Source organism: Zonotrichia albicollis, chromosome 33, assembly GCF_047830755.1.
Source record: "Zonotrichia albicollis isolate bZonAlb1 chromosome 33, bZonAlb1.hap1, whole genome shotgun sequence".
NCBI lineage: Eukaryota > Metazoa > Chordata > Aves > Passeriformes > Passerellidae > Zonotrichia > Zonotrichia albicollis.
The window spans coordinates 2,790,522-2,816,458 of record NC_133851.1 but is presented as its reverse complement, the minus strand read 5'-3'; the positions used below and the strand labels follow the sequence as shown (position 1 = coordinate 2,816,458).

Here is a 25,937-nt window from a genome sequence, read left to right as displayed (position 1 = left end):
GATCTCCATGCCAGGTGCCCTTCTTCAGGTGAACATCCCCATTTCCCACCCCAGGTGCCCTCTGGCAGGTGAAGATCTCCATTCCCCACCCCAGGTGCCCTCTGGCAGGTGAAGCTCTCCATGAAGCTCTCCATGAACATCTCCACAAAGATCTCCACAAAGATCTCCACCCCGGGTTCCCTTTCCCAGCCCAACATCCCCATTTCCCACCCCAGGTGCCCTCAGGCAGGTGAAGCTCTCCACGAAGATCTTCATGAACATCTCCATGAAGCTCTCCATGAACATCTCCACAAAGATCTCCATGAAGATCTCCAACCCGGGTTCCATTTCCCAGTCCAACATCCCCATTCCCCACCCCAGGTCCCCTTGGTCAGTTCAAGATCCCCATTTCCCAACCCAGGTGCCCTTTTGCAGATGAAGATCTCCATGAAGATCTCCATGAAGCTCTCCACCCCAGGTTCCCTTTCCCATCCCCACATCCCCGTTCCCGCCCCATCTCCCCTCACCTCCCCGCGCGCTGCGGCCGCCGGCGCTGCCCTTGCTGCTGCCGGCGCTGTCTCCGCGGGTGAGGATGGAGATGCCGCTGAAGCTGCTGGCCTTGGTGACGGGCGGCCGCAGCGAGCGCAGGGAGCCCTCCGAGTCCGTGCTGCTCCAGGGCCGCGGCTCCAGGGCCCTCAGCTCGCTCTCGGTGCTGCTCTGGCGGCTGCCGGGGCTCCGGCCCAGCCCCTCGCGGGCGCCCCTGCAACAGCAAAGGGTCAAACTGCGCTCCAGAGACGGGAAAATTTGCACAATATTGGTGGAAAAATTTAGGAAAAAAATATTATTTTTTGGGGGTCGTAGTTTAGTTTGTTTTGGTTTTTTATTCGTTTTTTTCGGTGCTGGAAATGCTGTGGTTTAGGGTTGGTTTGATGGGTTATAGGTGTGAGTTACTGGTGGTTTTTTGAGGTTTTTATTTGGGTCTTAATTTGTTTTTTTTGGTGTTGGAAATGTGGTTTAGGTTTGGTTTGGTTTGGTGGGTTATAGGTGTGAGTTACTGGTGGTTTTTTTTTGTTTTTATTTAGGTTTTTATTCATTTTTTCAGTGTTGGAAATGTTTAGGTTTAAGTTCAGGTTTGGTTTGGTGGGATATAGATTTGAATTGTTGGTGCTTTTTTGGGTGTTTAGTTGGGAGTCAAACTCAGCTCCAGAGAGGGGAAAATTTACACGACATTGGTGGAAAAATTTAGGAAAAAAATAATATTTTTTGGGGGTCACAGTTTAGTTTATTTTGGTTTTTTATTCGGTTTTTTCGGTGCTGGAAATGGTGTGGTTTAGGTTTGGGTTGGTGGGTTACAGGTGTGAGTTACTGGTGGTTTTTTGGGGTTTTTAATTAGGTTTTTATTAGTTTTTTCAGTATAGGAAAATGTGGTTTAGGTTAGGTTTGGTGGGTTAATCGTGGGAGCTGTTGGTGGTTTTTATTTAGGTTTTTATTAGTTTTTTCGGTGTAGGAAATGTGGTTTAGGTTTGGTTTGGTGGGTTATAGGTGTGAGTTACTGGTGGTTTTTTGGGGTTTTTATTTAGGTTTTTATTAGTTTTTTCAGTATAGGAAAATGTGGTTTAGGTTAGGTTTGGTGGGTTATAGGTGTGAGATGTTGGTGCTTTTTTGGGGTTTTTATTTAGGTTTTAATTTGTTTTTTTGGTGTTGGAAATGTGGTTTAGGTTTGGTTTGGTGGGTTATAGATGTGAGTTCTTGGTGGTTTTTTGGGTGTTTAGTTGGGAGTCAAACTGGGCTCCAGAGAGGGGAAAATTTACACGACATTGGTGGGAAAATTTAGGAAAAAATATTATTTTTTGGGGGTCGTAGTTTAGTTTATTTTGGTTTTTTATTCGGTTTTTTCGGTGCTGGAAATGGTGTGGTTTAGGGGTTGGTTTGGTGGGTTACAGGTGTGAGTTACTGGTGGTTTTTTGAGGTTTTTATTTAGGTTTTAATTTGCTTTTTTGGTGTCGGAAATGTGGTTTAGGTTTGGTTTGGTGGGTTATAGATGTGAGCTGCTGGTGCTTTTTTGGGTGTTTAGTTGGGAGTCAAACTCCGCTCCAGAGAGGGGAAAAGTTACACAATATTGGTGGGAAATTCAGGAAAAAAATATTATTTTTGGGGGGTCATAGTTTAGTTTATTTTGGTTTTTTATTCGGTTTTTTCGGTGCTGGAAATGCTGTGGTTTAGGTTTGGTTTGGTGGGTTATAGGTGTGAGCTGCTGGTGCTTTTTTGGGGTTTTTAATTAGGTTTTTATTAGTTTTTTCAGTGTTAGAAATGTTTAGGTTTAAGTTCAGGTTTGGTTTGGTGGGTTATAGGTGTGAGATTTTGGTGCTTTTTTGGGGTTTTTATTTAGGTTTTAATTTGTTTTCTCGGTATAGGAAATGTGGTTTAGGTTTGGTTTGGTGGGTTACAGGTGTGAGTTGTTGGTGGTTTTTATTTAGGTTTTTATTTAGGTTTTAATTTGTTTTTTTCGGTATAGGAAATGTGGTTTAGGTTTGGTTTGGTGGGTTATAGGTGTGAGTTGTTGGTGGTTTTTTGGGTGTTTAGTTGGGAGTCAAACTGGGCTCCAGGGAGTGTCAAAATTTAGGAAAAAAATATTATTTTTTGGGGTCGTAGTTTAGTTTATTTCAGTTTTTTATTCGGTTTTTTTGGTGTTGGAAATGCTGTGGTTTAGGTTTGGTTTGATGGGTTACAGGTGTGAGCTGCTGGTGGGTTTTTGGGTGTTTAGTTGGGAGTCAACCAGAGAGGGGAAAAATTTACACAATATTGGTGGAAAAATTTAGGAAAAAATATTATTTTTTGGGGATCACAGTTTAGTTTATTTTGGTTTTTTATTCGGTTTTTTCGGTGTTGGAAATGCTGTGGTTTAGGGTTGGTTTGATGGGTTTTAGGTGATTTTTGGGTGTTTATTTGGGAGTCAAACTGGGCTCCAGGGCCCTCAGCTCGCTCTCGGTGCTGCTCTGGCGGCTGCCGGGGCTCCGGCCCAGCCCCTCCCGGGCAGCCCTGCAACGGCAAAGGGTCAAACTGCGCTCCGGAGAGGGGAAAATTTAGGAAAAAAATAATATTTTTTGGGGGTCATAGTTTAGTTTATTTTGGTTTTTTATTCAGTTTTTTCGGTGCTGGAGATGTTGTGGTTTAGGTTTGGTTTGGTGGGTTATAGGTGTGAGTTGTTGTTGGTTTTTTGAGGTTTTTATTTAGGTTTTAATTTGTTTTTTCGGTGTTGGAAATGTGGTTTAGGTTTGGTTTGGTGGGTTATAGGTGTGAGATGTTGGTGGTTTTTTGGGTGTTTAGTTGGGAGTCAAACTGGGCTCCAGGGAGTGTCAAAATTTAGACAATATTGGTGTAAAAATGTGGTGTAAAAATTTAGATTTTTTTGGGTTTTAGTTTAGTTTATTTAGTTTATTTATTTAGTTTTTATTCCTTTTTTTTTGGTGTTGGAAATGCTGTGGTTTAGGGTTGGTTTGATGGGTTTTAGGTGATTTTTGGGTGTTTATTTGGGAGTCAAACCGGGCTCCAGGGATTTGATCTCGCTCTCGGTGCTGCTCTGGGGTTCTGTGATTGATTCTGTGATTGATTCTGTGATTGATTCTGTGATTGATTCTGTGATTGATTCTGTGATTCTGTGATTGATTCTGTGATTGATCCTGTGATTGATTCTGTGATTGATTCTGTGATTCTGTGATCAATTCTGTGATTCTGTGATTGATCCTGTGATTGATCCTGTGATTGATTCTGTGATTGATTCTGTGATTCTGTGATTGATTCTGTGATTGATTCTGTGATTCTGTGATTGATCCTGTAATTCTGTGATTGATCCTGTGATTGTGTGATTGATTCTGTAATTCTGTGATTGATCCTGTGATTGATTCTGTGATTGATTCCGTGATTGATTCTGTAATTCTGTGATTGATTCTGTAATTCTGTGATTCTGTGATTGATTCTGTAATTCTGTAATGCTGTGATTGATCCTGTGATTGATCCTGTGATTGATTCTGTGATTGATTCTGTGATCCTGTAATTGTGTGATTGATTCTGTAATTCTGTGATTGATCCTGTGATTCTGTGATTGATTCTGTGATTGATTGATTCTGTAATTGATCCTGTGATTCTGTGATTGATTCTGTAATTCTGTGATTGATTCAGTGATTGATCCTGTGATTGATTCTGTGATCCTGTGATTGATTCTGTAATTCTGTGATTGATTATGTAATTCTGTGATTGATCCTGTAATTCTGTGATTGATTGATTCTGTGATTCTGTAATTGATCCTGTGATTCTGTGATTGATTCTGTAATTCTGTAATTCTGTGATTGATCTTGTAATTCTGTGATTGATTCTGTGATTGATCCTGTGATTGATTCTGTGATTGATTCTGTGATCCTGTAATTGATCCTGTGATTTTGTGATTGATCCTGTAATTCTGTAATTCTGTGATTGATCCTGTAATTCTGTGATTGATTCTGTGATCCTGTGATTGATTCTGTAATTCTGTGATTGACTGATTCTGTGATTTTGTGATTGATCCTGTGATCAATTCTGTGATTCTGTGATTGATTGATTCTGTAATTGATTCTGTGATTGATTCTGTGATCCTGTGATCGATTCTGTGATTTTGTGATTGATCCTGTGATTCTGTGATTCTGTAATTGATCCTGTAATTCTGTGATTGATTCTGTGATTCTGTGATTGATTCTGTGATTTATTCTGTGATCAATTCTGTAATTCTGTGATTGATTGATTCTGTAATTCTGTGATCCTGTGATCAATTCTGTAATTCTGTGATTGATCCTGTGATTCTGTGATTGATTCTGTGATTGATTCTGTGATTCTGTGATTCTGTGATCAATTCTGTGATTCTGTGACGCCTCTGACTGGAGGACAGCGCTGCATTTTGAGGCCGTGGGAATGCTCCCAAACCGATTGATTTTGGCATCCCTGCAGTGATGTTGGAATCCCTGACATTGTCACTGGGTGTAAAATCTGTAAAATCACTTTCCTGCCCAAACCCAGCAGGCACAAAGGCAGGGATGGGGATTTCTTATCTTTTTGGGGAAAAAGAGGATTGAAAACTGCTGGAATTCCTCCCTGCCATTCCCACCTCCCTTTTTCATTTTAATCAGCCAAAAAAAAAAAGGAATAAAAATCGAAAGCAAACTCCACTTTTGGGGGATTCACCTTGGGATGGCACAAACAAATCCCAGGGAAATCCCTGCAAACCTGCCTGTGGCTGGGAGAGCTACAGGAACAGCAGAATGTGGGGTGTGGTGAGGGAAAATCAACATTTTAAATCATGAAAGGGCATTTTAAACCATGAAAGGGCATTTTAAATAATGAAAGGGCATTTTAAACCATGAAAAGGCATTTTAAACCATGAAAGGGCATTTTAAACCATGAAAAGGCATTTTAAATCATGAAAGGGCAGCACTCACCTGCTGTCTGTGAGGAATCCATTCTGGCCAGACTGGGAGCAGGAACGCGCAGGTGGGGAGGAAAATAAAAAAGAGACTTGAAAAAATTCCTCCTGGGAATATCAAATTCCTTCTAGAAATGCCCAAATTCCACCCAGGAATGTCCAAATTCCTCCTGAAAATGCCCAAATTCCTCCTGGAAATGCTCAATTCCACCTGGGAATATTAAATTCCTCCTGGGAATATTATTTATTTATATTTAATATTTAATAGTAAATATATCAATTATAAATATTAATATATTTATATAAATATTTAATATATAAATATTAATTATATTTATAAAATATTTAATATTAAATACATTGATATTTAATATTCCCTCCTGGGAATATCAAATTCCACCAAGGAATGCCCAAATTCCTTCTAGGAATGCCAAAATCCCACATGGGAATATCAAATTCCACCAAGGAATGCTCAAATTCCTCCTGAAAATGCCCAAATTCCTCTTGGGAATGCCCAAATTCCACACCAGGAATGCCCAAATTCCTTCTAGGAATGCCCAAATCCCTCATGGGAATATCAAATTCCACACCAGGAAAGCCCAAATTCCTCCTGGGAATATCAAATTCCACCAAGGAATGCCCAAATTCCTCCTGGGAATATCAAATTCCACCCAGGAAAGCCCAAATTCCTCCTGGGAATATCAAATTCCACCAAGGAATGCCCAAATTCCTCCTGGGAATATCAAATTCCACCAAGGAAGGCCCAAATCCCTCACAGAAATGCCCAAATTCCTCCTAGGAAGGCCTTAATTCCTTCTAGGAATGCCCAAATTTCTCCTGGGAAGGACAAATTCTTCCTGGAAATGCCCAAGTTCCTTCTGGGAATATCAAATTCCTCCAAGGAATGCCCAAATTCCCCCTGGAAATGCCCAAATTCCACACAAGGAAAGCCTGAATTCCTCCTGGGAATATCAAATTCCACTGAGGAATGCCCAAATCCCTCACGGAAATGCCCAAATTCCTCCTGGGAATGCTCAAATCCCTCCTAGGAAGGCCTTAATTCCTTCTAGGAATGCCCAAATTTCTCCTGGGAAGGCCCAAATTTCTCCTGGGAAGAACTAAATTCCTCATGGGAATGCCGAGTTTCCTCATGGGAATATCAAATTCCACTGAGGAATGCCCAAATTCCTCCTGGGAAAGCCCAAGGTCCTCCTTTGAAGGCCTCAATTCCTCCTTGGAAGTATTAAATTCCTCTTGGGAATGCCCAAATCCCTCATGGGAATATCAAATTCCACCTAGAAATGCCCAAATTCCTCCTTGGAAGTATTAAATTCCTCTTGGGAATGCCCAAATTCCACACAAGGAAAGCCTAAATTCGTCCTGGGAATTTCAAATTCCTCCTGGGAATGCCCAGATTCTTCCCAAGAATGCCCAAATTCCTCCTGGGAATGCCCAAATTCTTCCTGGAAATGCCCAAATTCCACCCAGGAAAGCCCAAATTCCTCCTGGGAATATCAAATCCCTTCTGGGAATGCCCAAATTCCCAGAAATGTTACGGAAGGAGCAGACTGGAGGCTGCAGCTCCCCCAGCCACCTTTGCTGGAATCCACTGGGACACCCCCAAAACTGAAAAATCAGTAAAAAATAAAAATGCTAAAAAAAATGGAATAATCAAGGGGGAACCTTGTGGCCCAAAGCTCCAGGAGGGTCCTGGAATAATAATAATAATAATAACAATAATAATGATAATAATGATAATAATGATAATAATGATAATGATAATGATAATGATAATGATAATGATAATAATAATAATAATAATAATAATAATAATAATAATAATATGAATTTGGTGAATAATTAATTAATTTGGTAATAATAATAATAATAATAATAATAATAATAATATAATGAATTTGGTGACTAATGAATGAATTTGGTGATAATAATAATAATAATAATAAAAGTAATAATAATAATAACAATAATATAATGAATTTGGTGAATAATAAATTAATTTGGTAATAATAATAATAACAGTAATAACAATAATAATAAAAATAATAATAATAATAATAATAATGAATTTGGTAAATAATGAATTAATTTGGTAATAATAATAATAATAATAAAAATAAAAATAATGAATTTGGTGAATAATAAATTAATTTGGTAATAATAATAATAACAGTAATAATAATAATAATAAAAATGATAATAATATAATGAATTTGGTGAATAATAAATTAATTTGATAATAATAATAATAATAATAAATAATGAATGAATTTGGTGATAATAATAATAACAACAATAACAACGATAATAATAATAATAATAATAATAATAATAATAAATAATGAATTTGGTGAATAATGAATGAATTTGGTAATAATAATAATAGTAATAATAATAATAATAATAAATTAAAATAATGAATTTGGTGAATAATGAATGAATTTGGTCATAATAATAAAAATAATAATAAAAATAATATAATAATAATAGTAATAGTAATAATAATACTACTACTACTACTACTACTAATAATAATAATAATAATGAATTAGGTGACTGATGACTGACTTTGGTGGCAGCCGCGCTCACCTCGCGCGCGAAGATCCTCTCCCTGACGCGCTGATATTCCTCCTCACGCTCCTCGATGGATTTGCTCCTCCTCCCGTCCTGCAAGGGGAGTCTGATCTGAGGGGTCAAACACGGGTCAGGGGTCAGGGGTCAGACACAGCTCAGGGGTCAGGGGTCAAACACAGCTCAGGGGTCAGGGGTCAGGGGTCAGACACAGCTCAGGGGTCAAACACAGCTCAGGGGTCAGGGGTCAGACACAGCTCAGGGGTCAAACAAACACAGCTCAGGGGTCAGACACAGCTCAGGGGTCAAACACAAACACAGCTCAGGGGTCAAACAAACACAGCTCAGGGGTCAGGGGTCAAACACAGCTCAGGGGTCAGGGGTCAAACAAACACAGCTCAGGGGTCAAACACAAACACAGCTCAGGGGTCAGACACAGCTCAGGGGTCAGGGGTCAGGGGTCAGACACAGCTCAGGGGTCAGACAAACACAGCTCAGGGGTCAGACACAGCTCAGGGGTCAAACAAACACAGCTCAGGGGTCAAACACAGCTCAGGGGTCAGGGGTCAGACACAGCTCAGGGGTCAGACACAGCTCAGGGGTCAGGGGTCAAACACAGCTCAGGGGTCAGACACAGCTCAGGGGTCAGACACAGGTCAGGGGTCAAACACAGCTCAGGGGTCAGACACAGGTCAGGGGTCAGGGGTCAGACACAGGTCAGGGGTCAGCGGGGGCAGCCCAGCCCGGGATGGGGGCGGGAATTGGGAATCTGGGGGCATTCGGGGATTTCCTGCACCTGGACCGACCCTGGAGACACCTGAGGAATATCAGCCTGGATTGAGGGGGAAATCAGGAATGTTCAGAGGGAAAGTCAGGAATATCAGAGGGAAAGTCAGGAATATTCAGAGGGAAAGTCAGGAATATTCAGAGGGAAAATCAGGAATATCACCATGGTTCCATGGGGAAAATATCAGGAATATCACCCTGGAAAATCAGGAATATCACCCTGGAAAATCAGGAATATTCAGAGGGAAAATCAGGAATATCACCCTGGTGTCACAGGGAAAATATCAGGAATATCACCCTGGAAAATCAGGAATATCACCTTGGTTTGATGAGGAAAATCAGGAATATTCAGAGGGAAAATCAGGAATATTCAGAGGGAAAATCAGGAATATCACCCTGGAAAATCAGGAATATCACCCTGGTTCCATGGGGAAAATATCAGGAATATCACCCTGGAAAATCAGGAATATCACCCTGGTTCCATGGGGAAAATATGAGGAATATCACCGTGGAAAATCAGGAATATCAACCTGGTTTGAGAGGGAAAATCAGGAATATCACCCTGGTTCCATGGGGAAAATATCAGGAATATCACCCTGGAAAATCAGGAATATCACCCTGTTTTGATGGGGAAAATATCAGGAATATCACCCTGGAAAATCAGGAATATCACCCTGGTTCCATGGGGAAAATATCAGGAATATTCAGAGGGAAAATCAGGAATATCAACCTGGTTCCATGGGGAAAATATCAGGAATATCACCCTAGAAAATCAGGAATATCACCCTGGTTTCAGAAAATCAGGAATATTCAGAGGGAAAATCAGGAATATCACCCTGGTGTCACAGGGAAAATATCAGGAATATCACCCTGGAAAATCAGGAATATCACCCTGGTTCCATGGGGAAAATCAGGAATATTCAGAGGGAAAATCAGGAATATCACCCTGGAAAATCAGGAATATCACCCTGGTGTTAAAAGGAGAAATATCAGGAATATCATCCTGGTTCCATGGGGAAAATCAGGAATATTCAGAGGGAAAATCAGGAATATCAACCTGGAAAATCAGGAATATCACCTTGGTTTGAGGGGGAAAATCAGGAATATTCAGAGGGAAAATCAGGAATATCACCCTGGAAAATCAGGAATATCAACTTGGTTCCATGGGGAAAATCAGGAATATCACCCTGGAAAATCAGGAATATTCAGAGGGAAAATCAGGAATATCCCCTGGTTTCAGGGGAACTCTCAGCGAAACCCAGGCCTGGCTGAGCTTTCAGCTCTGTTCCCACCCCAGTTATTCCATGATTTTATCCAGGTGGGAGCTCCAACCCCCTGAGCCCCCGGGGCAGGGCACGGCTTGCTCCAAGAGCGGAAAGCACCAGGAAAATTCCCAAAAAAAACCTTGGAAAAAAGCTCCACTGTAAAACCCGGCCTGACTGTGGGCAATGGGGAAGCACAGCCATCAATCCCACAGCAATTCCTCATCCATTTTTATAACATTTGGAAAAAAATCTTTCCCAAAATTCAGATGTTGCTGATTTGGGACCTCTATGAAATGAAAGCCAGGAGAATTTTTCCTGTTTTTTGTGAGGAAAATTCCCAAAAAAACCTTGGAAAAAGGCTCCACTGTAAAACCCGGCCTGTCCTCTGCCTGATTGTGGGCAACGGGGAAGCACAGCCATCAATCCCACAGCAATTCCTCCATTTTATTTGGGGCCTCTATGAAACGAAAGCCAGGAGAATTTTGGGAGTTTTTCCTGTTTTTTGTGAGGAAAATTCCCAAAAAAACCTTGGAAAAAAGCTCCACTGTATAACCCGGCCTGTCCTCTGCCTGACTGTGGGTAATGGGGAAGCACAGCCATCAATCCCACAGCAATTCCTCATCCATTTTTATAACATTTGGAAAAAAATCTTTGCCAAAATTCAGATGTTGCTGATTTGGGGCCTCTAGGAAACGAAAGCCAGGAGAATTTGGGGAGTTTTTCCTGTTTTTTGTGAGGAAAATTCCCAAAGAAACCTTGGAAAAAGGCTCCACTGTAAAACCCGGCCTGTCCTCTGCCTGACTGTGGGCAATGGGGAAGCACAGCCAACAATCCCACAGCAATTCCTCATCCATTTTTATAACATTTGGAAAAAATCTTTCACAAAATTCAGATGTTGCTGATCTGGGACCTCTATGAAATGAAAGCCAGGAGAATTTTTCCTGTTTTTTGTGAGGAAAATTCCCAAAAAAACCTTGGAAAAAGGCTCCACTGTAAAACCCGGCCTGTCCCCTGGCTGATTGTGGGCAATGCCATCAATCCCACAGCAATTCCTCATCCATTTTTATAACATTTGGAAAAAATCTTTCCCAAAATTCAGATGTTGCTGATTTGGGGCCTCTATGAAATGAAAGCCAGGAGAATTTTTTGGGGAGTTTTTCCTGTTTTGTGAGGAAAATTCCCAAAGAAACCTTGGAAAAAAGCTCCACTGTAAAACCCGGCCTGTCCTCTGCCTGATTCTGGGCAATGCCATAAATCCCACAGCAATTCCTCATCCATTTTTATAACATTTGGAAAAAAATCTTTCCCAAAATTCAGATGTTGCTGATTTGGGGCCTCTATGAAATGAAAGCCAGGAGAATTTTTTGGGGAGTTTTTCCTGGTTTGTGATTTTGCCCCCCTGCCCTCCTCACCTGGTTGTCATCCCGATCCATGCTGGTGTCGTCCCTTTTCAGGATGAACCTCTGAGGGAATTCTGAGTTTTTCTCATCCTTGATGTGCTCAGAGAATCTCTGCTCGGGGCTGCAAGGAAACCAGCCCTGGTTAGGAGGAGAAAATCGGCCCCAGGAGGATTTTTGGGTGGAATTTCAGCTCCTGTTCCTACTCCAGGAGCTGTGGGAGAGATGGAAGGAAAAGATTTTCCTTCCCTATCGCCGTCATTCGGTGATTTTGGTTCTTCCAGAGAGGGATCTTTGCCTCTCATGAGGCAAAAAATGATGGAAATGTGGTGTGGAAATCATCCTGCTGGGTTGTGGGGAAGGGAGAGGGAAAAGGGGAAGGGAAAAGGGGAAGAGGAAGGGGAAGAAGAAGAAGGGAAAGGGAAAAATGGAAAGAAGTAGTAGAAAGAGAAGGGAAAGGGGAAGGGGAAGAGAAAGGGAAAAGGGAAGGGAAAAAGGGAAAGGGAAAAAAGGAAAGGGGAAGGAAAGGGATAAAGGGGAAGGGGAATAGAAGGGAAAAGGGGAAAGGAAAAGGGGAAGGGGAAGGGAAAAAGGGAAAAAAGGGAAGGGGAAGAAGAAAGAGAAGAAGAAGGGGAAAGGGGAAGGGAAAGAGAAAGGACAAAGGAAAAAGGGAAAAGGGAAAAAAGAAGAAGGGGAAGAGAAGGGGAAAGGGGAATGGGAAAAGGCAAAAGGGGAAGGAAAAAGGGAAAGGGAGAAAAGGAAAGGGGAAGGAAAAGGAGAAAGGGAAAAGGGGAAGAGGGGATAGGGAAGGGAAAATGGAAGAAGAAGGGGGAAAGAAGAGGAAAGGGGAAGGGGAAAGGGAAAGGGAAAGGGAAAAAAGGGAAAGGAAAAGGGGAATGGGAAGAAGAAGGGGAAAAAGAAGGGGAAGAGAAGGGAAAAGGGAAGAGAAAGGGAAAAGGGAAGAAGAAAGGGAGGAGAAGGGGAAGGGGAAGGAAAAAGGGAAAGGAAAAAAGGGGAAGGGGAAGAAGGGAAAGAGAAAGGGAAAAGAAAAAGGGGACAGGAAAAAGAAAGAAGGGGAAGAGAAGGGAAAGGGGAAGGGAAAGGGGAATGGGAAAAAGAAGGAGGGAAAGAAGAGGAAGGGAAAGAGAAAAGGGAAGGGAAAAGGGGAAGGAAAAGGAGAAAGGGGATGAAGGGAAAGGGAAAAGAGAAAGGAAAGGGAAAAAGAAAGAAGAAGGGAAAGAGAAGGGGGAAGGGGAAAAGAGAAAGGAAAGGGGGAAAGGGAAAAAAGGGAAAGGGAATGGGAAATGGGAAGAAGAAGGGGGAAAAGAAGGGGAAGAGAAGGGAAAAGGGGAAGGAAAAGGGGAAGGAAAAGGGGAAAGGGATAAAAGGAAAGGGGAAGAGAAGGGGAAGGGGAAAGGGGAAAACAGGAGAAAGAAAGGGAGAAAGGGAAAGGAAAAAAGGAATGGGAAATGGGAAGAAGAAGGGGAAGAAGAGGGGGAAAGGGGAAAAGAAGGGGAAAAGACGGGGAAGGGCCTCACATGCGGGTGTTGCTGGTCTTGTTGATGATCACGGCCTTCCCAGTCTGGTCCACGTTGTGGTCCATGCCGAAGTAGGCGGCCACGCGGTGCAGCAGCATGCGGTGGTACGAGGTCATCTGGGGGAACTTCTTGAACTGATTGCTGGGGACAGGGACAGGGACAGGGACAGTCAGTGCCACCCCTGCCACGCCAGGGTGCACAGCAGAACAGCCCCACCCTGCTCCCCTGGCAGCCCAAACTGCTGATTTTCAAATTCCCAAATTCCCAAATCTCCATTGGGAACGCACAGGAGAATATCCTCACCCTGCTCCCTTGAGAGCTCAAATTCCCAATTTTCAAATTCCCAAATTCCCAAAATTCCCAATTTTCAAATTCCCAATTTTCAAATTCCCAAATCTCCGTTGGGAATGCACAGGAGAACATCCCCACCCTGCTCCCCTGGCAGCTCAAATTGCTGATTTTCAAATTCCCAAATTCCCAAAATTCCCAATTTTCAAATTCCCAAATTGCTAATTTTCAAATCCCCAAATTCCCAATTTTCAAATCCCCAAATTCCCAAATCTCCCTTGGGAATGCACAGGAGAACATCCTCACCCTGCTCCCCTGGCAGTTCAAATTGCTGATTTTCAAATTCCCAAATTCCAAAATTCCCAATTTTCAAATTCCCAAATTCCTAAATCTCCATTGGGAATACACAGGAGAACATCCTCACCCTGCTCCCCTGGCAGCCCAAACTGCTGATTTTCAAATTCCAAAATTCCCAAATTCCCAAAATTCCCAAATCTCCATTGGGAATGCACAGCGGAACATCCTCACCCTGCTCCCCTGAGAGCTCAAATTGCTGATTTTCAAATTCCCAAATTCCAAAATTCCCAAATTCCCAAATCTCCCTTGGGAATGCACAGGAGAACATCCCCACCCTGCTCCCCTGGCAGCTCAAATTGCTGATTTTCAAATTCCCAAATTCCCAAAATTCCCAATTTTCAAATTCCCAAATTCCAAAATTCCCAAATTCCCAAATCTCCACTGGGAATGCACACCCTGCTCCCCTGAGAGCTCAAATTGCTGATTTTCAAATTCCCAAATTCCCAAAATTCCCAAATCTCCATTGAGAATGCACAGCAGAACATCCTCACCCTGCTCCCCTGAGAGCTCAAATTGCTGGTTTTCAAATTCCCAAATTCCCAAATTCCCAAAATTCCCAAATCTCCATTGAGAATGCAGAGCAGAACATCCTCACCCTGCTACCCTGGCAGCTCAAATTGCTGATTTTCAAATCCCCAAATTCCCAATTTTCAAATCCCCAAATTCCCAATTTTCAAATTCCAAAATTCCCAAATCTCCATTGGGAATGCACAGCAGAACATCCTCATCCTGCTCCCCTGGCAGCCCAAATTGCTGATTTTCAAATTCCCAAATTCCCAATTTTCAAATTCCCAAATTCCCAATTTTCAAATTCCAAAATTCCCAAATCTCCCTTGGGAATGCACAGGAGAACATCCCCATCCTGCTCCCCTGGCAGCCCAAACTGCTGATTCCCAAATCCCCAAATTCCCAATTTTCAAATTCCCAAATTCCGAATTTTCAAATCCCCAAATTCCCAATTTTCAAATTCCCAAATTCGCAATTTTCAAATTCCCAAATTGCTGATTTTCAAATTCCCAATTTCCCAAATTCCCAAATCTCTGTTGGGAATGCACAGCAGAACATCCTCACCCTGCTCTCCTGAGAGCTCAAATTGCTAATTTTCAAATTCCAAAATTCCCAAATTCCCAATTTTCAAATCCCCAAATTCCCAATTTTCAAATTCCCAAATTCCCAATTTTCAAATCCCCAAATTCCCAATTTTCAAATTCCCAAATTTCAAATTCCCAAATTCCCAAATTCCCCAATCTCCATTCCAAGCCTCCCCTGTGGGCACAGCCCCGAGGGTCACTCACTTGTTATCACTGATGAACTCCAGAATCTCCTGTTCCAACTTGAGCAGCATCATTCTGTCCCTGCCACGATAAAAATAAAAATTAAAAAATTAAAAAATTCACTTTAGGGACAGGGAACTGCCTGCCCTGCTGAAAAACTCACAGGAGGAAATTAAAGCTGATTTTACACAGAAATGAGCTAAAAAACTTTTGGTTTTCAAATATATCAAATTAAACACCAGATTTTTCAAATATATCAAATATATATATTCTTGTTTTTCAAATATATCAAATTAAACACCAGATTTTTCAAATATATCAAATTAAACACCAGATTTTTTCCCAGTTTCAGGTTGTTTTGTTAATAATTCTTGGCTTTGGAACTCTGCCATTCCCTTTCCTCAATCCCTGATGATTCCCTTCACAGGCTGGCACTCAAAAACCATTTCTAGAAAAGGTTTTGAAAGCAATTCAAATGATTTCTTTGCATTCAAACAGATTATTTGTATTTCCCTCTCCACATCACACACAATTCCACATTTGGAATTAAACAGGATATTAAAATTACAGTTGTGTTTTTAGTTTTCTACCTTGTGCCAGCTCTGGTAACTCTTGGAATTCCAAAAGGAAAATACAAAATATTTGCAGGAATGGACACACAGAGCCCTCAGGAAGTTGTTTTATTGACCAGGACCTACCTTGGGTTTTTTTTCAGTGTATTTACTAAAAATTCATGCAAATCTATTCCAGTGGAGTCTGTATATTCCTGGCTGGAATCTGGAAAAAAAAATAAATAAAACAATGGCAGGAGAAAAAAAAATTAATAAATTTATTTTATTGGGAGAGCACAAAAGGAAGGAAAAAAAGGGGGGGAAGGGAAAAAGAGGGAAAAGGAAAAAAAGAGGAAAGGAAAAAAGGGGGAAATGAAAAAAGGGGGAAAAGGAAAAAAAGGAGAAAAAGGAAAAGGGGGAAAGAAAAAAAAGGGGAAAAAAGAAAAAAAGGGGGAAAGGAAAAAAGGGGAAAAGGAAAAAAGGGGGAAATTAAAAAAGAGGAAAAAGGGGAAAAAGGAGAAAAGAAAAAGGGGGAAAAGGAAAAAAAGGAGAAAAAGGAAAAGGGGGAAAGAAAAAAAAGGGGAAAAAAGAAAAAAAGGGGGAAAGGAAAAAAGGGGAAAAAGGAAAAAAAGGCAAAAAGGAAAAACGCGGAAAATGAAAAAGAGGGAAAGGGAAAAAGGGGGGAAAAGGAAACAAAGGGGGAAATTTAAAAAGGGGGAAAAGGGGAAAAAGGAAAAGGGGGAAAGAAAAAAAACGGGGAAAAGGAAAAAAGGGGAAAAGGAAAAAAGGGAAAAAGGAAAAGGGGGAAAGGGGAAAAAGGGAAAAGGAAAAAAGAGGGAAAGGAAAAAAGGGGAAAAGGAAAAAAGGGGGGAAAGGAAAAAAGGGGGAAAAGGGGAAAAAGGGGAAAAAGGAAAAAAGGGGAAAAGGAAAAAAGGGATGGGAAAAATGGGGAAAAAATAAAAAAGGGGGAAAAGGAAAAAAAGAGGGAAAAGGAAAAAAGGGGGAAAAGGAGAAAAAGGAGAAAAAGGAGAAAAAGGAGAAAAAGGAGAAAAAGGAGAAAAAGGAGAAAAAGGAAAAGGGGGTAAGAAAAAAAGGGGGAAAAGGAAAAAAGGAGGAAATGAAAAAAGGGGAAAAGGAAAAAGAGGGAAAGGGAAAAAGGGGGGAAAAGGAAAAAAAGGGGGAAATTTAAAAAGGGGAAAAAGGGAAAAAGGGAAAAAAGGAGAAAAAGGAGAAAAAGGGGAAAGAAAAAAAGGGGAGAAAAGGAAAAAAGGGGGAAAGGGAAAAAGGGGAAAAGAAAAAAGGAAGAGTTTGGGTGAACCTGAAGAAAAATCCAGGCAAACCCTGGAGCCTCCCCAGTGCCTCACTTTTTACACTTTACCTATTAAATAAACAATTTTTCCCCTTTTTCCCCCAAATAAAATCTTTTCCCCAAACCCAATTTTAAAAATCCCACTTAAATTTCCTTCGCTAAAAATAAGAAAAAAAACCCTTTAAATTTTTTTCTCCCAAAATCACCAAAAACCCAACTTCCAGAAGGTTCCAGAGCAGCACCTGACCTCGAGAGAGCATCTTCCTTGGGGTTTTCTCTTTGTTTTTCTCTTTTTCTTCTTTTTCCACCCCATCTTTGGTGGATTTTTCCTCTTCCTTGTCAGAGGGGCAGCTGACGTGCAGCTGGATGATGTCCTGAGGTGATAAAAAAAAGGAATTTCAGACATTTCCTGAGCAGAAAAACAACCCAGAAAAGTCTCAAAAAGCTCTTGGAGGAATTTTTTGGGATAAGAGAGCAAAAACTTGAATAATTTCTGATTTTTTTTGGCTTTAAATTGCCAAATTTGTGTTGTTTTAGGGGTACCTGAGACTCCAGCAGCCCATCCACGAAGGGGCCTGAGGATTCCTCACACACAGCCAAGCTCCGGACCAGTTTCAGCTTGGAGTTCGACTGAAAAAGATAAAAAAAAATAAATTTCAAAAAGAAAAATGGTTAAAAAAGCTCAGGTAAAACTCACACGTGAATGGCTGCAGCTGCATTGCCATGGCACTGTGCAGCATTCCCAATTAAATCCCAATTAAATCCCAATTAATCTGCCCAATAAGAGGAATATTCCTCTCCATATACAGATATAGAATGATTTAGAATCCCTGAATAATCAGATATTTTATTCCTTCAGCCTTTAAAGCATAAAATTCCCAATTAAACTCCCCAATAAGAGGAATATTCCCCTCAATAGTCAGATATAAAATATTTGGAATCCATGAATAATCAGTTATTTTAATAAAGGAATTTTCCCCTCAATATACAGATATGGAATGACTTGGAATCCCTGAATAATCAGATATTTTATTCCTTCAGCCTTTAAAGCATAAAATTCCCAATTAACCTGCCCAATAAGAGAAATATTCCTCTCAATACACAGATATAAAATTATTGGGAATCCCTGAATAATCAGTTATTTTAATAAGAAGAATATTCCCCTCAATATACAAATATAAAATATTTGGAATCCCTGAATAATCAGTTATTTTAATAAAGGAATTTTCCCTCAATATACAGATATAGAATGATTTAGAATCCCTGAATAATCAGATATTTTATTCCTTTTATTAATTGAAGCATAAAATTCCCAATTAACCTGCCCAATAAGAGAAATATTCCTCTCAATATTCAGATATAAAATTATTTGCAATCCATGAATAATCAGCTATTTTATTCCTTTTATTAATTGAAGCATAAAATTCCCAATTAAGTGCCCAATAAGAGAAATATTCCTCTCAATATACAGATATAAAATATTTGGAATCCCTGAATAATCAGTTATTTTATTACTTTTATTTATTAAAACATGAAATTCCCAACTAACCTGCCCAATAAGAGAAATATTCCTCTCAATATACAGATATAAAATTATTGGGAATCCCTGAATAATCTATTTTAATAAGAGGAATATTCCCCTCAATATACAGATATAGAATGATTCAGAATCCCGGAATAAACAGATATTTTATTCCTTCAGCCTTTAAAGCATAAAATTCCCAGTTAATCTGCCCAATAAGAGAAATATTCCTCTCAATATTCAGATATAAAATTATTTGCAATCCATGAATAATCAGTTATTTTATTACTTTTATTAACTGAAGCATAAAATTCCCAATTAAGTGCCCAATAAGAGGAATATTCCCCTCAATATACAGATATAGAACGACTTGGAATCCCAGTTATTTTTATTCCTTTTATTTATTAAAGCAGGAAATTCCCAATTAACCTGGAGAGGAACATTGGGGTGGCAGCAGAGCTCCTACCTTGGCTCTTTTCCTGGCGTGGCCGTGGCTCGACGTTCGCTTCTGTGGAGAGAGAAAAGGCAAAAATTTCATCTGGGAATTCTCTGTTTTTCCTGGGAATTCTCTGACTTCCCTGGGAATTCTATTTGTCACTTGCAGTTTTCTTCATCTCTTCCACAAATCCTCCCTCCAGGAGATATCTCCTGTTAATTGGCCATTAATTATTGATTATTTTCTGTTACTGGGGCATTAATTACTGATTATCTTCTGTCCATGGCCACTGCATGGCTGATAAAATTCCATCATCCCACTGGGAGATGTGAGCCCAGGGAGGAGCCAAACATTCCTACCCGGATACAATCTGAGATTTCAAACATTCCTACCTGGATACAATCTGAGGTTTCAAACATTCCTGCCTGGATACAATCTGAGATTTCAAACATTCCTACCCGGATACAATCTGAGATTTCAAACATTCCTGCCTGGATATAATCTGAGATTTCAAACATTCCTGCCTGGCAGGGCAGTGGAATAATTGAATTATTATTTTGAAATATTATATTGAAATATAAATATTATATTGAAAGATAACATTGAAATTGAAATATAATACTGAAATTGAAATATTGTATTGAAATATAATATTAAAATATAATATTGAAATAGAAACATTATATTGAAATATTATATTGAAATATAAATATTATATTGAAATATAACATTGAAATTGAAATATTGTATTGAAATATAATATTAAAATATAATATTGAAATAGAAACATTATATTGAAATATTATATTGAAATGTAACATAGAAATAGAAATAGTATATTGAAATATTATATTGAAATATTATATTGAAATATTATATTGAAATTGAAACATAATGCTGAAATTGAAATATTGCATTGAAATATTACATTGAAATAATATATTGAAATCGAAATATAATACTGAAATTGAAATATTTCAACCCCTCTGGCCAGGAGAGCCTGAGTGAGGAGGAAGGGAGGAGCCGGCCCAGCCTGGGGTCACTGAGGGGCTCTGGATGCTTTGGGAAGGGATGGGAAGCTGCAGGTGAGGCCCAGGTGAGGCCCGGGTGAGGCTGCAGGTGAGGCCCAGCTGAGGCCCAGGTGAGGCCCAAGTGAGGCCCAAGTGAGGGCCAGGTGAGGCCCGGGTGAGGCCCAGGTGAGGCTGCAGGTGAGGCTCAGGTGAGGCTCAAGTAAGGCCCAGGTGAGGCCCGGGTGAGGCCCAGGTGAAGCTGCAGGTGAAGCCCAGGTGAGGCCCGGGTGAGGCCCAAGTGAGGCTGCAGGTGAGGCTCGGGTGAGGCTGCAGGTTAGGCCCGGGTGAAGCTGCAGGTGAGGCCCAGGTGAGGCCCGGGTGAGGCCCAAGTGAGGCCCAGGTGAGGCCCAAGTGAGGCCCAAGTGAAGCCCAAGTGAGGCCCAAGTAAGGCCCAAGTGAGGCCCAGGTGAGGCCCAGGTGAGGCCCAGGTGAGGCTGCAGGTGAGGCTGCAGGTGAGGCCCAGGTGAGGCCCAGGTGAGGCTGCAGGTGAGGCTGCAGGTGAGGCCCAGGTGAGGCCCGGGTGAGGCCCAAGTGAGGCCCAGTGAGGCCCAAGTGAGGCCGCAGGTGAGGCCCAGTGAGGCCCAGGTGAGGCTGCAGGTGAGGCCTGGGTGAGGCCCAAGTGAGGCCCAGGTGAGGCTGCAGGTGAGGCCCGGGTGAGGCCCAGGTGAGGCTGCAGGTGAGGCTGCAGGTGAGGCCCGGGTGAGGGCCAGGTGAGGCCCGGGTGAGGCCCAGGTGAGGCCCAGTGAGGCCCGGGTGAGGCCCAGCTCCCCTGCCCACGCTCACCTGAGACTCCTGGCGCACGCCGACCTCCTCGCCCCCATCCTTCTCCACCTCCTCCTTGCTGGGTGACCTGGACACGAATTTGGTTTTGTTCACGGATTCCTCCACCACCTTCTTTTCCGATTCCTTCATAATTTCCAGGGACTCCTGTGCCGTGTTGCTGTTGGACATCTTCAGAGCCCTGCGATGCAGCGACGGGCACCTGCAGGGACAGGGGACGGCTCAGGACAGCTCGGGGACAGCTTGGGGACAGCTCAGGGACAGCTCAGGGACAGTTTGGGGGCTTTGCTCTGCACAAAAACCCTCCCAGAGCCAGGCTGGAATTTCCTTGGAGCCCACCCCGAGCACAGATCCCAAATCAAGCCCTCAGAGTGCGACGGACAAAATCTCCCTAACAGGTTAAAATTAAAAATTGGATGTTTGTGGTGGGATTGTTCCCAAAACCACACTGAAATTTACAGGTGATTACAGAGTCCTTTTATCTCTACAAGTATGGAATAACCAAAATACAAAATATAGATTGGTAACATTGGTACATCCCATTCCCAATATGGATATTGATCAAGTGCCAATATCCAAAAATTCCCTAACAGTTTAAAATTAGAAAGTGAATGTTTATTGTGGGATAATTCCCAAACACACACTGCAATTTACAGGTGATTACAGAGTCCTTTTATCTCTACAAGTATTGAATACCCAAAATACAAATCCATATTGATAACTTCAACTGGTTTCAGAGCAGAGGAGCCCTACAATTGTCTGATGCTCCTAAAATCTATTTATCAGTTTCTATATTCTTCATTATAAACTGAGCTCACCACACATTGTGCTGACAATCAACCAATTATTAGTTAGCTACCAACTCTTAATTTCACCAAGGCCTGCCCATTTATTTTAATTAACTCCAACAAAGCTTATCTCTAAACCACAAACATCACACAGGTGAAATAAATTCCACCAACCACAGCTGTGGCCAAACCAGCACCAAAAAAATCTGAATTTCCCCAAATCCCAGCCCAGTTCTTCTTGTAATCACTCAAATCTTTTGTGATCACTCAAATCTTGAGTGAGAAAAGAACCCTGAGCTCCAAAAAGGCTCAGTGAGATAAAACAACCCTGATATCTGGGCAGGACAAGTGGAACTCAAATTACACATTAACACAAAAATCCCTGATAAAGTTGCATTAATCAACCCCTGCCTCTGATATTCCTGGAGAATTCCCCTTTAATTTCTGGAGCTGCTGAACACAAAACGTGCATTTGACATTTATGGAGTTGCTGGAATTGGTTCCAGGCAGAGAAAGCAGGAAAATGCAGTGAGCTGCCTCCATTCCATGGATTCTTACAGGGAATTTTAATAAATTTGTTAAAGACGTGGAGGGGAGGAGGGAAAATGCCAGATCCGGGGGGAAATGGGACAGGAGTGACACGGGGAGGGAAATATCCCAGAAAATTCATGGGGAAAAGGAAATATCCCAGAAAATTCATAGGAAAATGGAAATATCCCAGAAAATCCATGGGGAAATGGAAATATCCCAGAAAATCCATAGGGAAAAGGTGAAGGGAGGGAAATATTCCAGAAAATTCATGGAAAAAGGTGCAGGGAGGGAAATATCTCACAAAATTCATGGAGAAAAGGAAATACCCCAGAAAATTCATAGGAAAATGGAAATATACAACAAAATCCATGGGGAAAAGGTGCAGGGAGGGAAATATCCAGGAAAATTCATGGGGGGAAAAAATATCCCAGAAAATTCATAGGAAAATGGAAATATCCCAGAAAATCCATGGGGAAAAGGTGCAGGGGGGAAAATATCCCAGAAAATCCATGGGGAAAGGAAATATCCCAGAAAATTCATAGGAAAATGGAAATATCCCAGAAAATTAATGGGGAAAGGAAATATCCCAGAAAATTCATGGGGAAATGGAAATACCCCAGAAAATTCATGGAGAAAAGGAAATATCCCAGAAAATTCATGGGGAAAAGGAAATATCCCAGAAAATTCATGGGGGAAAGGAAATATCCCAGAAAATTCATATGAAAATGGAAATATCCCAAAAAACTCATGGGAAAAAGGAAATATCCCAGAAAATTCATGGGGGAAATGGAAATATCCCAGAAAATTCATGGGGGAAATGGAAATATCCCAGAAAATCTATAAGGAAAAGGTGCAGGGAGGGAAATATCCAGGAAAATTCATGGGGGAAAGGAAATATCCCAGAAAATCCATGGGGAAAAGGAAATATCCCAGAAAATTCATAGGAAAATGGAAATATCCCAGAAAATCCATGGGGAAATGGAAATATCCCAGAAAATCCATAGGGAAAAGGTGAAGGGAGGGAAATATTCCAGAAAATTCATGGAAAAAGGTGCAGGGAGGGAAATATCTCACAAAATTCATGGAGAAAAGGAAATACCCCAGAAAATCTATAAGGAAAAGGTGCAGGGAGGGAAATATTCCAGAAAATTCATGGAAAAAGGTGCAGGGAGGGAAATATCCAGGAAAATTCACGGGGAAAAGGAAATATCCCAGAAAATTCATGGGGAAAATGGAAATATCCCAGAAAATTCATAGGGAAAAGGAAATATCCCAGAAAATCCATGGGGAAAAGGAAATATCCCAGAAAATTCATGGGGGAAATGGAAATATCCCAGAAAATCCATAGGGAAAAGGTGCAGGGAGGGAAATATTCCAGAAAATTCATGGAAAAGGTGCAGGGAGGGAAATATCCAGGAAAATTCATGGGGGAAAAAAAATATCCCAGAAAATTCATGGGAAAAAGAAATATCCCAGAAAATCCATAGGGAAAAGGTGCAGGGAGGGAAATATCCAGGAAAATTCATGGGGAAAAGGAAATATCCCAGAAAATCCATGGGGAAAAGGAAATATCCCAGAAAATTCATAGGAAAATGGAAATATCCCAGAAAATCTATAGGGAAAAGGTACAGGGAGGGAAATATCCAGGAAAATTCATGGGGGAAAAAAAATATCCCAGAAAATTCATAGGGAAAAGGAAATATCCCAGAAAATTCATGGAAAAAGGAAATATCCCAGAAAATCCATGGGGAAAAGGAAATATCCCAGAAAATTCATGGGGGAAAAGGTGCAGGGAGGGAAATATTCCAGAAAATTCATGGAAAAAGGTGCAGGGAGGGAAATATCCAGGAAAATTCATAGGAAAATGGAAATATCACAGAAAATTAATGGGGAAAAGGAAATATCCCAGAAAATCCTTAGGGGAAAGGTGCAGGGGGGGAAATATCCCAGCAAATTTGTGGGATAAAGGTGCAGGGAGGGAAATATCTCACAAAATTCATGGGGAAAAGGAAATATCCCAGAAAATCTATAAGGAAAAGGTGTAGGGAGGGAAATATCCCAGAAAATTCATGGGGGAAAGGAAATATCCAAGAAAATTCATGGGGAAATGGAAATATCCCAGAAAATTAATGGGATAAAGATGCAGGGAGGGAAAACATCCCAGCAAATTTGTGGGATAAAGGTGCAGGGAGGGAAATATCTCACAAAATTCATGGGAAAAATGAAATATCCCAGCAAATTCCCCTCATGAGGGAATCCCACGCTGCTCCACCAGGAATTAGGTCAGGAAGGGAAAAGGGAACGCTGGGCCCGATTTGTGGGATGGTTTTTGCAGGGGGTGAAGGTGGCAAACTCTGCCTCCTCCCAGCCCCAAAATATTCCAAACTGCTCCGGGCTCAGGGATTTCAATATTCCAAAAGGATTTGGAGCAGATTTTGGGGAAGGGAAGGGAAGGGAAGGGAAGGGAAGGGAAGGGAAGGGAAGGGAAGGGAAGGGAAGGGAAGGGAAGGGAAGGGAAGGGAAGGGAAGGGAAGGGAAGGGAAGGGAAGGGAAGGGAAGGGAAGGGAAGGGAAGGGAAGGGAAGGGAAGGGAAGGGAAGGGAGGAGGCAGCACCGGATCTGCACACACGGCACTGAAATAAATTCGTACAGCTCATTCCCTTTTGCACCACCCACCCCCTAACAAGTTTTTCCCCTCAGCCAAATTTAAGAATGATAACAGGATTTTTTTTTTTTTTCCTGTCGTGCTGGCAACGTAACTTCAGCATCACGCTGATTTCCCAGAAAAGACAAACTCAGAGGCACAAAAAATGACATTTATCAGCTGCCCCCTCCTGTTCCAGCTCCCATCCGCAGCAGGCAGCCTCCGGGACACGCAGAAATCAGGGGGAATTTTTGTTTTTTCCAGAGGAGGATTCCTCGCAGGATGAATGAATCAGCCCCAGCTCCCCGGGGCAGCCGTGGGATGCAGTGAGGGGGTGGCAGACACAGAGTGACGGTGACAGACGGCGTTTGGTGGAGAAATTTCAAGTTCAGAGCACTCAGGGAAGGTGGGTGGGACCGAGCTGGGCTTTGGCAGAGAGGAGAAAAAAAAAAAAAAATTGACCCAGATGCAGCAAAAAATGTGTGTCAGGAATTAAAAAAAATGAGTAAAGGTGGAAGGGAAGAATGGGAGGATGCAGATTGGAAAATGGCAGAGCAGGGAACTGAGGAAAATGGGAATATTTTCTGGGATATTTCGTGCCCTAAAAGGGTCAGGGAGTCAGGGCATGTTGAAATCCTCCTCCTCCTCACTGCAGAATTCCACCTCTGCTGCCTTTTTGCCACCTGCACTTTGCAGCCATGAGCTCCCGCTTGGGGAGGGAATTAAAGCAAGGCAAGTTCTGAATTTCCAGCTCAGATGGATCTGGCAGCAGATCTGGGAAAGGCAGGAAGCTCCTGCTAAATAAACTCCTGTTCCTGGCCTTGTTTCTCAGGGAACAGAGCAAAAAATGAGGGTGGCAAAGGAGACACATGGCTGCAGCTGCCCACACACAGAGCTGGGGATGGAGGGGGCTGCAAATGGGGATTGAGGGGTCAGAAATGGGGATTGAGGGGTTTGAGGGGGTCTGAGAGGAGATGGAGGGGTTTCAGGTGGGGATTGAGGGGTTTAAGGGGATATGGAGGGTCTGAGGGGGGATTGAGGGGTCTGAGGGAGGATGGAGGGGTCTGAGGTGGGGATTGAGAGGTTTGAGAAGGGATGGAGGGGTCAAAAATGGGGATTGAGGGGTCTGAAATGGGGATTGAGGGGTTTGAGGTGGGGATTGAGGGGTTTGAGGGGATATAGAGGGGTCTGAAATGGGGATTGTGGGGTTTGAGGGGAGATGGAGGGGTCTGAGGTGGGGATTGAGGGGTTTGAGGGGATATAGAGGGGTCTGAAATGGGGATGGAGGGGTTTGAGGTGGAGATGGAGGGGTCAGAGGGGATTGAGGGGTCTGAGAGGGGGATGGAGGGGTTTGAAGTGAGGATGGAGGAGTCTGACAGGGAGAC

At 41.9% G+C, this 25,937-nt stretch overlaps 1 protein-coding gene across 4 annotated transcripts in view; it reads right to left on the bottom strand.

The window, feature by feature from the left end:
• R3HDM2 (R3H domain containing 2) overlaps positions 1-25,937 on the bottom strand; it is a 98,305-nt gene that overhangs the window by 43,288 nt on the left and 29,080 nt on the right. For 3 of the 4 annotated variants that reach the window (XM_074530547.1, XM_074530550.1, XM_074530546.1), the window contains exons 2-12: positions 20,594-20,792; positions 18,771-18,812; positions 17,331-17,412; positions 17,030-17,161; positions 15,621-15,699; positions 14,944-15,003; positions 13,004-13,144; positions 11,481-11,589; positions 8,036-8,131; positions 5,445-5,476; positions 507-739 (exon numbers count right to left, since the gene is read on the bottom strand). In XM_074530547.1, the coding sequence (XP_074386648.1) occupies positions 507-739; positions 5,445-5,476; positions 8,036-8,131; positions 11,481-11,589; positions 13,004-13,144; positions 14,944-15,003; positions 15,621-15,699; positions 17,030-17,161; positions 17,331-17,412; positions 18,771-18,812; positions 20,594-20,761 (1,174 nt within the window). In that variant the 5' untranslated portion in view covers positions 20,762-20,792. The remainder of the gene's footprint in view (positions 1-506; positions 740-5,444; positions 5,477-8,035; positions 8,132-11,480; positions 11,590-13,003; positions 13,145-14,943; positions 15,004-15,620; positions 15,700-17,029; positions 17,162-17,330; positions 17,413-18,770; positions 18,813-20,593; positions 20,793-25,937) is intronic. The other variant, XM_074530549.1, reaches the window with a different exon arrangement.